General features: G+C 35.1%; 1 protein-coding gene across 1 annotated transcript; it reads right to left on the bottom strand.

Moving 5' to 3' along the window:
- Nucleotides 1-5,031: 5,031 nt before the first annotated feature.
- Nucleotides 5,032-12,752, bottom strand: LOC107592761 (putative pre-mRNA-splicing factor ATP-dependent RNA helicase DHX32). Its single transcript, XM_016282310.1, has 9 exons — nt 12,337-12,752; nt 11,141-11,371; nt 10,927-11,020; nt 10,204-10,353; nt 8,418-8,609; nt 8,046-8,186; nt 7,676-7,866; nt 7,157-7,347; nt 5,032-5,494 (listed from the first exon to the last, which is right to left on the bottom strand). The coding sequence occupies exons 1-9, from the start codon at nt 12,682-12,684 to the stop codon at nt 5,314-5,316; spliced, it is 1,719 nt and encodes a 572-aa protein (XP_016137796.1). The 5' UTR covers nt 12,685-12,752; the 3' UTR covers nt 5,032-5,313.
- Nucleotides 12,753-13,284: the final 532 nt, after the last annotated feature.

Raw genomic sequence — 13,284 nt, 5'->3', positions numbered from 1 at the left:
GTGTGTTTTTGTCATTTTCTTAAGCACTAAAAGAGCTGAAATCTGTGGCAATAGAAAAATTCAACAACTCCTCTGTGGTTTTGGGATGGTGTGATACAAGTTGATACAAGTCATTTTGTTTACTGTCAGCAACATTTAGGTCAGTACAAATGTGCCAAATTAATTTAAAAGAAACTCCCTTAAATAAAGAATAGACCACTCATTTTTTTGTAAAGAAATACTAAGAAATTTCAGCTACATGTTTTAAAAAATGTCCTTATTATTTATTCCTTCTCTCACAAGATATAAATATGTATATATTTATTTTTGTAAGTCACATATTTTACGTGTCAGTAATAAGGCCCTGAATCCAGACGAAAAGCTCTATTTATTTGCCAAACACATGCAGTTCCGATGTGGAAAAACAACCTGTAACGTTAGCGTAGGCCTGTTAGTTTTGGAAAGGACATTGTGAAAGTACCAAAAAAAAAAAAATGTGTTGTTTTTGTGCGTTGTGTTATTGCTTACCACAGGCAGAAAAAAAATCGTATGCTTTCCAGTTAATATTAATGTTCCCTCAGAGAATGAGACCGGATGTCTATAATTATTACTCAGAACACTGTCACGTTTTTTAATGGAAAATATGCAGTGGCGCACTCGACTACTGCGTTTAAACGAGGACCAATCAGATTACAAGGCAAACTGTGGATGTGGGAGGCGCGACCAATCAGCTTTCAGAACCGTGCCCCGCCTCCTGCCTTACTGACCGACTTTCTCCAACCATGAGCGTTTAATCAACTGTCCAATAATGCAGCAACAGCGACACCGTGTGGTTAATAGCTCAATGTATTTTTCTTTATCTCGAATGCGTATGAAGGCATATCAAATTAAATGATAGGCCATATTTATAATTTAAATGATAGGCCATATTTACCTTTGTCCTGTAGGGTAATTTGCTTATCACTCAATACAAGAATAACATCAAATATTTTTAAACACAGTGACAAGTCTAGTAAGGAGACTGTCTTCATGCCGATTTTCGTCTCCATCCTACTAAATTGTCAGAAAGAAAGACAATACGATATAGACAGCTTTCGGTGTTGACAAAACTAACTATTTTTTAACAGACATGAATTAAATTTAGTTTTTGTGTTGTTGTTACTGCTACTTATCTAAAATGAACCAAATTATTTTAATGCAAGCTACACATCGCCAGATTATTTCCAAAGGTAAAATGCATTACCAGTATATGCATGATTTTCATTGTGTGCCTTAAAAGAAATTGTAGTCAGCATTTTGGAGGCTATTCAATCTGGTGAACATACGTCAGGGTAGTTTAGGGTAGCTAGGGGGCCTCCATGGAGCCACTAAAACTGCTGATGTGCATTCCTGTCTTAGACGGGTGGAGGATTTTGGAAATGTGGTCAGGAAATGGAACTACTCCATATGTTTTTCTCTCAGGCAAGCTGCTTTACAGAATATTATTCTTTAAAAAATGTCAAAAGCAAAGTATATTTTTTATTCCTTTCCTTTTTTATTCCTAATGACTTAAACTGAATAAACTCCTTTCTGAACCATAAGGCATATACAATCTCTCATAGAATTACAGGCTTCTATAGCAGCCTTCCTGATAGCATGGACTCAGCTGTAAATGAAATCACTTTAGGCAGGCCTGCATATGTGTCTTAAAATCAAAAATGTCATGCCAAAACATCAGTGGTTAATATAAAAATGATCCATAATACTTTTTGGTGATTTATCAATAATCCTTCTCATACATATTTTCTCTTTTTCTTTGTTGTCTCAGAAGATCATTGTGGTTGTGATCCAAACTCCCTCTCGATTGTGTTCATGAGGTCCTCTTCTGAAGCTTCATACATGATAGGCAAGGCCACAGATGAACCACTACCAATTCCAGAACTTCTAAATAACAAAAAGAGGATTTTTATGGTTAATAAAGGGGTTTTGCTATTCATTAGACATCTAAAATCAAATGATAAAAAAGTCTTGTAAAATACGTCAATAGTGCTTTTTCATTTTCAATAGAGATCTAAAGTCATCAAATTATACGTGTGTGTAAAATATACTTTACAATAAGCTTACATTTGTTAATATTAGTTAACATGAACTAACAATGAACTAAAACTTAATGTTAATTCTAAAATTTATGAATGCATTATTAAAATAAGAAGTTGTGTCTGTTAATGTTATTTAATAGAGCTAACATGAACTAACAGTGAATATTTGTGTTTTTATTAACTAATGTTAACAAAGATGCATTATGCATTAACCAACATTAGCTAATGGAACCTTTTCTAAAGTGTTACCACATCATCAATATTTATTGTTTATTTTATTTAACCTCTAAAAATAAAAAGAGAGAATTTCACAGTTAATGCAGGGATTTTCCCTTTTAGTAGACATCTAAATTCACCAAATGATCAAATATATTGTACAACATATACAAGTAAAATGCATAAATATTTATTTTTCTTTTTAATTAACTTTACAGACCAGTACTCTCTACCAAGCATGGCACTGGACACAAGCTAACTTCTTTCAGTGGAAATGATGTGTGTCACTAAGTTCAGATCAATAATTGATGGAATACACTTAGGAAGCTGTTGCTGTGCTCTCTATGTTGGCACAGTTTAGCAGGTCCTGTGGAGACCTGACCTGTTCAGAAAGCCAGGAAATACATAGGTATTCCTTACTTAATGGCTTTAATAGTTTCTATGAATAATATATTGCCATTGTCAAAAGAAGAAGCCATAGCATTTTAATGGGAAAACTTTAAAAACTTAAGGGGCAAATAGTAGTTCTACCTTTTCACGAATGGAAGTTGTTATGTTCACTGTGGTCATTTCATTGTTGTCACGTGTGCTGCCACTGTAAACGTTGTTGCAGTCTTGGCCTTTGGCGTAGTAGTAAAGCCCTAAAGACTTCGATCCAAACATTGGCATCTTATAAGAAGTCCTGTTCAGTGATATATCAGTGTTGGCACACTCAGCGAGATCGTCCTGTGCCTCACTGTCACAGTCTGCCTGGGCTCTCCTTCTGATTGACACACGCAGATCTGGAGCTTTGGTGTTTGAGGGACCAAACAACTGACTTTGATCCCGGTGAATGCAGCTGCTAGTACAGACGGTTTCCTCTGTCACTGACACAGCTGCGACTTTTTTCATTCTGCTTTTTGATATGCCCATCTTTCAGATGAAACATTTTCACGCCATCGTTGTGAAATATGCCAATTTCCACAACCCTACAAGCGCTAGAAGACTAGTTGAGTAGCTGATAATATAAAATAACGATAAAATAGACATTTCAGAAAACAATAACACGTAAAAACAACTTACATCCGTAAAGTCTTCTTTTTGTATTATTAGATTTAATATTGCATTTGTTGCAAACAGCGACGCAACGAAAAACTACAGTACATGGCTCTCATAATCAGCGAAAAGCAAGTAACGTTACGCGTCGCGTCCACCTCTGCCCTCTGTCATAATAATATGAGTGAACTGGATCTGAAGTTAGAACAGCTGCGTGACGATACATTGCAAGACACAACACACTAACACATTAAAAAAACCAATTAAAACAGTGATAAAAGCCTGTGCCTTTTATTGAATCAAATGTAAATCTATACATCAATTTTCAACATCATCATAAAACCTTATGTCTAAATAAAAAGTCACAATTTTCTGCTTATGTTTTAAAATGACACCCTTGAGTTACGTCTTCAGTGTTCAATGTGATGTGACACATGAATGAATATTATCAGAATCTAAAGTTGCAGTGATATTTGGCAAGTGTACACTATGTAACAATAGATGTGATGAATTAAGTTCTAGATCATTTCGGAACATTTTTGGACTTTATTCAGTATAAGAAGTTTGGAGAAAAAACAAAAAAAAAAACTTGGCAAAAAAGAACTACCACTTCCAAAAAAAAGTCAAATACACATTTAAACTTCTTATTTTATGCAAACTATCACAGTGAATTTGAGATTAACATTAATAATAAAAAAAATTATATTAGCTGAACAAATACATATACTATAATAATAATAATAAAAAAACAACACTATTCACTAGCCAATGGGAAGCACAATCAATGCAAAAATTAAATTAATGTCCAATGATACTATGATGCATATGGCTAAATCGCATTCTATTTTTTATATATTATTTAAAAAAAGTCAAATACACATTTAAACTTCTTATTTTATGCAAACTATCACAGTGAATTTGAGATTAACATTAATAATAAAAAAAATTATATTAGCTGAACAAATACCTTGCAAATAAATACATATACTATAATAATAATAATAAAAAAACAACACTATTCACTAGCCAATGGGAAGCACAATCAATGCAAAAATTAAATTAATGTCCAATGATACTATGATGCATATGGCTAAATCGCATTCTATTTTTTATATATTATTTAAAATGCTAACTAGTAGCTACAGTTTAAAAAGCACATTTTAGACACCATAAAGTCAACGACAGTTTATTCATTAACTACTGCACAGCAGTAGGTTATTTAAATTGCTATTAATTCAGCAGAGAAGACAAACTGTACAAACTGCTATTACTTAGAAGCATTGTCCCGGGCACTGTGAAAAGGGGGGCACTAAATGTTTTTCCCCCTGCCCTTTGAATTTAAGCAACAGATTACATCTTTTCTTTTCATCATTATTGATTAATCAGTCAAACTAATTTGGATTCCTGGTCGTGTTTCAGAAATTCCATGGTTACTGTGTAACAGAGCAGCAGTGTAAGCATCCTGGTGTTTGTTGTCATGGTAAGAACGTGGCGAGGCATTCTATTTCCTCAGTCATTGTATGGTACAGCGCTCATGGCTCTGCTCTTCACTGGCAGGGCTGCTGGGGGTCTGGGATTTTCTTTTGCCTTTGGATGGGGCAGCTGAACCGTGATCGATAATGTGCTGCAGTAGGTCTTTACTCTCGCTAGGTGGCAGGTTGTAGAAGAAGTCAACAGTTTATTCATTAACTACTGCACAGCAGTAGGTTATTTAAATTGCTATTAATTCAGCAGAGAAGACAAACTGTACAAACTGCTATTACTTAGAAGCATTGTCCCGGGCACTGTGAAAAGGGGGGCACTAAATGTTTTTCCCCCTGCCCTTTGAATTTAAGCAACAGATTACATCTTTTCTTTTCATCATTATTGATTAATCAGTCAAACTAATTTGGATTCCTGGTCGTGTTTCAGAAATTCCATGGTTACTGTGTAACAGAGCAGCAGTGTAAGCATCCTGGTGTTTGTTGTCATGGTAAGAACGTGGCGAGGCATTCTATTTCCTCAGTCATTGTATGGTACAGCGCTCATGGCTCTGCTCTTCACTGGCAGGGCTGATGGGGGTCTGGGATTTTCTTTTGCCTTTGGATGGGGCAGCTGAACCGTGATCGATAATGTGCTGCAGTAGGTCTTTACTCTCGGTAGGTGGCAGGTTGTAGAAGAAGTACTGCGGCGCCATCTGAATGAACCTGTCACAAGCAAACAGCAAAAGAAACCATATGAAAATATTTTATTTCACAAACATAAAATCAATTATATACTTTCAAACGATAATACATTTGTAATTCTAAAACAATGCATTTAAAACCTCTAGCAATGTGACACGATTTATAAAGGAGACACTTCTAAAGTTCTCTTGTCTCTCATGGAAATTCATAACTGTTATAAATTGTGGCGAAGAAGTGGCTATTTCATAATGAACCTGTCACAAGCAAACAGCAAAAGAAACCATATGAAAATATTTTATTTCACAAACATAAAATCAATTATATACTTATAATACATTTGTAATTCTAAAACAATGCATTTAAAACCTCTAGCAATGTGACACGATTTATAAAGGAGACACTTCTAAAGTTCTCTTGTCTCTCATGGAAATTCATAACTGTTATAAATTGTGGTGAAGAAGTGGCTATTTCATAGGAATTAGTATGATCTCATTCGTACGTTTTTGTTCAATCTGCTTACTCCCCACTGATGGCTAGGTTTAGGGGTGGACCTTCTTATTTTTATTCTAAAAATCGTATGCTTTCATACAAATCAAATTGTACAAATTCATATGAAATCGGCACCTCATAAAATAGTGGTTTTATCACAAGATACATTTGCTCTATCACAAGCAGATAAACTACTGCCAAGTACTGTAACTGTTCAGTCAGTATTAAAAAAAAAAATCGAATTTCGAATATTCGCTGAATTTAAAATAAAAATCCACATTCGAATGCAAAAACGTTGAATTCGAATTTTAAGTGTGCGTTAAAGAGGCAGCTTTATCAGTGGCGCACAAGATGCGATGACGATGTAAGTGTCGTTGCATTATAATGTTTTTATTAGCCTATGCAGTTGAAGCCACTAGATGCAGCGCTGCTGTGTTGTTCATTCAAAACATTGTGGAAAAAGAGAACATCAATGCGGAGAAGATCTTGTTTACATTAAAACTGAAACAAAGCTGTTCACACAGAACACATATTTCGCCCATCTATCACCGTTGCACTCGCATCTCGGACAAAGGAGCCACATGTTTAGGAGGCCATGTAAAATTAATGCAAGTTTAACTTTGAAAAAAAACATATATCGAGACTTTATGGCGGGGTTTTTTCCCCATCCCACTGCATCTCATGTTTTTAAATGAAAAATGTACTCTGTGTGATTGGCTTTCCGTCCTTTGTATTAAACTATGCATACATACATGATGCTGTTTTGTTTATAGTAGTTTAAGCAACTTAATTAATTATAATTGGTTTATAAACATTATTTTAAACATTATGCACTTTTTATGACAGATATGCTTTGAATAAACGTGCATAAGTAATATTTTGCTCGATGTGCCCGCTTGTGGCCTCAGAAGAGAAGCCAAAAGCTTTTCTTTACCCTGACTGAAATTATGCATTTTAAATTCTAATATAATTCGAATTTTGATAATATTTAAGTACAAAATTCGAATTTAGTTTTTCAGCCATTTTGACAGCCCTAGTCAGTATGGAGCTTTTGTCTTTGGGAATTATTCAAGTGGAATGAACAAAGCAGAATAATGAAGTCACTTTCTGAAACAAATACAGCTGAAGATGTTTTCATTGTGAGTATTAATTCTGTGGTTTAGTTCTAGACAAAGCAGATGATCCAGTACGTACTCATGTGCTGAGATCTGAGAGACGGTTCTGATACAGTTGTTCTCTGACAGTGTGTGCTCATGGTACAGAAGCCATTCTGGCAGGTTCTTCTTGTGCATCTCTGTTCCGTAGCCAGACAGCGGGTGGATCTGAGCCACATGTTTATGGGTCAGCATGAAGTAATTCCCTGACCCGTCAATGTCCCTCGCCACCTGGAAAACCCCACAGAGATTAAACAATGGAAAATGCATTAGAACAGCACACTGAACACACTAAATTTGTAACACCACTGTGACGTTTACTAATCTGCCTTCATCACAGACGTTACTGCGCCAGTGCAATTATTTGAGAGAGAATTAGTGCACCCATTTCCACGGTTGTGCATTAACACAGTGCACTTTGGAAAGAGATTTGTCCACTTTCTAGTTCAGTTTTAGAGAGACTCTGACCTTTGAACATTAGAGAGTTGCTCTAGTACAAATCACAACAATATATTACAATTTTCAAAAGGGTTTCATTTTGTATATGATATATCTATACCTGCATGAAGAAGCCAGCTAGTAGGGCATGTTTGATGTTCAGGCTGTTGCTTTTAGAGCCAAAGGCAGGTAAAGACACTGGCAGCTCTAGCCGTTTCAGGATTTCTGTTAGCTCGGAGCGTATTGCATCCGCTGTCTGAAGAGCAGACAGACGGAGGAAATGGTCTTCACACCATCGTTCCACATTCGAGTCTGAAATACACATGTGAATGAGAATTCAACACTTTATATATTACAATTGACAGATTTTGTTAGTCAGCTACTGTTTACTGTCTTGCTTAATTCACAGTAATGGCTGTTAATGGATATGCACGTGGATTATACACTTAGGTGGCTTCAATTAATTGCTTTAATGCACAAAAATCACTCACATGGCCCTTCCTTAGCATATTTGTAAGCATTAAAGATGTTAATAAGGGTGAAGTGGTCTCCCTCTGCGTGCTGGAACCTCTGATGACACAGTAAGGCCTTCTGTCTCAGTTCCACTGGGGGTGTAAGGAAACTGCTCGGAGCTGAATAAAAAAGAAAAAAAGCTTTATTATCAATCATACATGTATTTGTAAATATATTTTTAATAATGATAAAAATGTGGTGTTTTATTTTATTTTTAATATTTAAATTGAAGGTCCAACAACTGTGAGTTGACATGAGTTCCAAATATAACTGAATGGAGCACAGACATAATGGAAACGCAGACACATGGTGGTACAGCTGTTGAGTGGATTGTACTGAGACGGGATTACCTGTTAGCATGGCAGCGATGGTCAGCACTTCGCTCACACAGTCAAATTCGCAAGACGCAAGCAAAGTCTTAGCCATCTGTGGCTCCAGAGGAAACTCTGACATGATAATTCCAATCTCGGACAGATTTCCGTCATCATCCAAAGCAGCAAGATAGTCAAGTTCCTCTAAAGCTTGCATCAGGCCTTCTGGATCTATTGTAAGAGTGAACAAAATATTTCATATGTTTTTTATGAATATGAATAACAGTTTTCCAAGTTTGCTATTAATCTATTCTAGAAAAATTGTATCATTAAATATAATAATATATAAATATATATATATTGATTGGCTAATTAAAATAAACTGACCCAGTTTTGCTATTGTTAATTAAAACTAAAACCTACTGTATTAAAATGAATGTCAACTGCCTTGACAACTAACTGTAATAAAATAATTTTCAGTTGAAATACTATACTAAAACTGAAAAATAAAATAAAATAAAGATAAAACAGAAAAAAAACACTAATAAAGTTACGAAAGCACATACCAAACTAAAACTTAAACAAAAATTAAAATGAAACCTGAAAATATAAAAAATAAATGTTAATTCAAAATGTTAATAAATACTATAAAAGTATATAAATAATACTAAAACAATACTCAACTGACCTAAATAAATAAAGTTAATCAACGGCATTAAAAATTAATTGTGTGATAAAAAAAAAAAATAGCAGTCTAGTTAATTTCAATAAAATAAGAACAAAAAGAGTCGTTAAAGCTATAGGTGATTGTAAAAAAACACCAACTAGTATTATTATTGGAATTAATCAACAGAGTATCAATTGTGATCTGCAATGCATTTTTCCTATAGAGATGCCCGTTGGTCTGACAGTGCAGAAAGTAAATAGACAACAGACTCTCACTAATTTGCGGCATAACAAAAGTGCCTCACATATTTGCATCATGAGATAAACAAGTTCATCTAGTTCATCCCACCATGTTGTTTTCAGAGAAATGCTGTTGTCTCCACTAATGATGCTGCTCATCTGACTGGTGCGTGTTATGGAAGCAAGTTATCTCTGGAACAATGAAACCAGTCAGAGTGCTGTCGGCTCAGCTAACACACGGCTCACCACCTCTTAATACCAGCAGTGAGCGGGACAGGCCCATCTGCACCCTTACTGTGAGCCAAGAGAACCTGGCTGATCCCAGCTTTGCTTGGTTATTGTAAACAGTGGACAGTGAATAACCTGTTTGTGTTTAGAAGGACTGCTCAGATTCGTGTGAGAGATTCTATGAATAATTTAATGTGATTATCTTCATTATGTGAAAAAATATACATACAGTACATTCACTGTTTAGAATCAGTGTAGTTACATAGATTACCCAATATTTTATTAGTGGTGCAAAAAAATCACCTAAATTTACACTGAAGGCAGATCCCAAGCCATATATAGAGACTTACTTCTAAATGGATCCTCTTGATTTGGAAGTAACCACATAGCAGTGGGCAGCCATTTATGCTGCGGCGCCTGGGGAGCAGTTGGGGGTTCGGTGCCTTGCTCAAGGGTACCTTAGTCATGGTATTGAAGGTGGAAGAGAGCGCTGTACATTCACTCCCCCCACCTACAATCCCTGCCGGTACAAGACTCGAACCCACAACCTTTGGGTTATGAGTCCGACTCGCTAACCATTAGGCCACAACTTCCCCCTAGCAACTGTATGTGTGCCTTATAGTGCTGTGTTTTAAGAGATTTGATTGAAATTGAAAGAGAATTGATATATCGTATAAGAATTGTATCTTACCTGGTCTGTCAATGAAGTCGCAGTGGCTCAGGCCAGCAATTTCCATGCGCTTCAGGAAGAGCACAGTGGAAGTGATGTCAGACTCAAGAATATGAGGGACGCTCTCAGCAGGAAGTGATGTGTCCTCTTGATACAAACAGAAACACTTGCCTGCCGAAATAAAACATTTCAGGCATATGATTCAGTGCATGCCAACAATTTTAAGACACTTTTATATTTGTTTATGTTCATCCAGACTGCATTTATTTGGTCAAACATTCTGTAAAATTAATAATATTGTGAAATATTATTACAATTTAAAAGATCGGTTTTCTATTTTAATACATTATAAAATGTTATTTATTCCTGTGATGGGAAAGCTGAATTTTCAGCATCATTTCTCTATTCTTCACATGATCCTTCAGAAATCATTCCAATATGCTGATTTGCTGCTCAAGAAACATTTCTAATTATTATCAATGTTGAAAACAGTTGTGTTGCTTAATATTTTTGTGGAAAAAACATGATACATTTTTCTTTGAAAGTTCAAAAGAACAGCACTTATTTTAAGTAGAATTTTTTTGTAATATTATGAATGTCTTTGCTGTCACTTTAGATCAATTTAATGTCTTCACTGAATAAAATATTAATTTCTTTCAAGAAAAAAACAACTGAACCCAACCTTCGAATGTTAATGTGTAGAATTGTCAAAAAAAATGTATTTAGAAAGCACAAAGTGCTCACCTGTTGGGCCTGCAAGTTGTTTGCGGCTCTCAGCTTGGCTCTTGCTGATTGGTCGAATGACAATGGAATTGGCTCTGATTCTAGGATTGTACACCTGTCACAATACATCAATGTTTCATGTCCGCCAATCATAATCTATACAGCATATAACACAGAGCTCATAATAAGCACTAGTATCTATAAAGTTCAAAATAAAAACAAAATCACTACATACATATCTTTTTTGCACTCCAGCATCAATCACAAAGCGAATGCTGTGAACGGCCCAGAACAAATCTTCACTGGGGCTGCAGGTGAGGAAGACTCTCCTACTCTTGCTCTCCTCAGAGATCACCGAGGGACTGTCTCCTTGCTCAGGGCACAGAGATACAGGAACCAGCTCGCCATGAGACAATGCAAGATTGGCACCCTCTCTCCGCAAAATGGCATGGGCACATTCAATCTCCTTGGAAAAAAAAGAAGAGAAGTTTTTTATTACCATGGAAATGGGACCATCTTCTGTTCTATGCAAGATTCTCTGAAGGAAGGCAGGTTGGAATTTATGTGACATAAAACTAAGGATCCATTAAAATAATAATCTGCCTATTGCCTGGGCTAACAGAGGTTGAGATGATAATAAAAAAAAATTACCAAAAAAAACCCTAATAAAATTTTTGTTAAGACTGTAAAATTACAACTAAAACTGAGTTCTGAAAGCTGAGTCTGTTTACACCTAACAGGAAATTATCAATTTATAAATAATTATATATATATTTTTTTATAAATTAATAAATTCAGTGAATAATTATTCAATTTATAAATATAGAAATTAAATCGTTATACATTTTAAAGGATAAAATATACATATATACAAATACACACTATAAAAATTTTTAACAATTATATTATTGTATATATATATATAAAATTGCATGATAATTAATACATTTAAATGCAAATCAGTATCTATTTAATACATAAAATACAATATATATGTAAAGTACTTTATGTCTGTTTACCCACATGAAATTATATATTTAATTATAATAAAATACCAACTTATAAAAATTTTTTATTTAATGTATTAATAAATTAAATAATGTCAAAATTTACTTTGGAAATAGAAATATTAACAATATAATTAATTATAAAAATAAAAAACTGTATAATATATTATATTACATTATAAATGTATATTATATTATATTATATTATAAGGGAGAAAAAATTTTAAATCAAGAAGAGCATTGTTAACTCTTTTTGTATGTAATAATACGTCACTGTTCTTCCTTCAATAAAAATACTACTAATAAAAAATATATTATATTATATTATGTAAAGAATGTCATTTATTTGTTCATTAATAAAATGATTTGTAAATAATCAATATTTTAAAAATGTCAACAAAATATCATTGTTTAAATGTCTTACTTGCTCAGTTGCCAGAAATGTCACAATGTCTCCATGATTTTGATTCTGATGTATCTCCAGAGCCAGTCTAAGAGCAGAGCAGAGGTAATCCTTCACACCTCCTCTCCCACTACCGTACACCACCTCGCACGGCTGCGTCCCATCCAGCTGGATCTGAGGAACGCTTCCATAGTGACGTAGCAGTTTCCCAGCGGAGTGAGGGGCGGTGAGGATGACCAGCCTGAGCTCTGGCCGCGCGAGGAGCACGTCTTTGAGCAGCCCGAGGAGCAGGTCTGTGCTGACCGTGCGTTCCTGGGCCTGATCAATGACCACCACGCCACTCTGCTCCAAGAGGGGGTCCGACATCATTTCCCGGAGCAACACATCATCTGTGCAGTATCTGCAAAGCAACAGATGGCACTGCAGGTTTCTTCAAGAGTCAGCATCGATTTAATACAAACAAAAATAACGAGCTAAGCGAGATACAGACCCTTTGTGACATCAGTTGTCCCGCTCAGTGAGTGCACTAGTGATGTCCGATTCGTGAACGAATCATTCTTTTGAATCGGATCTTTTTAATGAACCGAGAACCGGTCGTTCCCAAATTGCACTGAATCCGGTCGCTCTCGAGTCATCAGCTGCTAGCTTTTGAAGTGGTAACATTTACCAAATGGTTAAAAAGCTAGTTTAATAGCAGAAATTTTAACAACTAAATTTTTATTGAATTGACAGCTTGATCAAGACATGAAACTGAGTTGATTTTAATAAATGATTAAAACATGCAAATGTTTTTTTAACCAAGGAATGTAAATTAATTTATAGAATTGTTTGTTGTAAATTCAAGCGTGTTTAGGTTCTACAGGTTCATGTTTAATCAGCTGATTCATAAATGCAACAAACTGAATGTGGACACATAAATTACAAAAAAAGAAAGAAAGAAAGAAGGGGGGGGGGGGGGGGGGGGGGTGG

The sequence above is a fragment of the Sinocyclocheilus grahami genome, unplaced genomic scaffold (genome assembly GCF_001515645.1).
Source record: "Sinocyclocheilus grahami isolate Dianchi unplaced genomic scaffold, SAMN03320097.WGS_v1.1 scaffold158.1, whole genome shotgun sequence".
Lineage (NCBI taxonomy): Eukaryota > Metazoa > Chordata > Actinopteri > Cypriniformes > Cyprinidae > Sinocyclocheilus > Sinocyclocheilus grahami.
The sequence above is the reverse complement of the archived record's forward strand: the minus strand, read 5'-3'. Positions and strand labels throughout refer to the sequence as shown.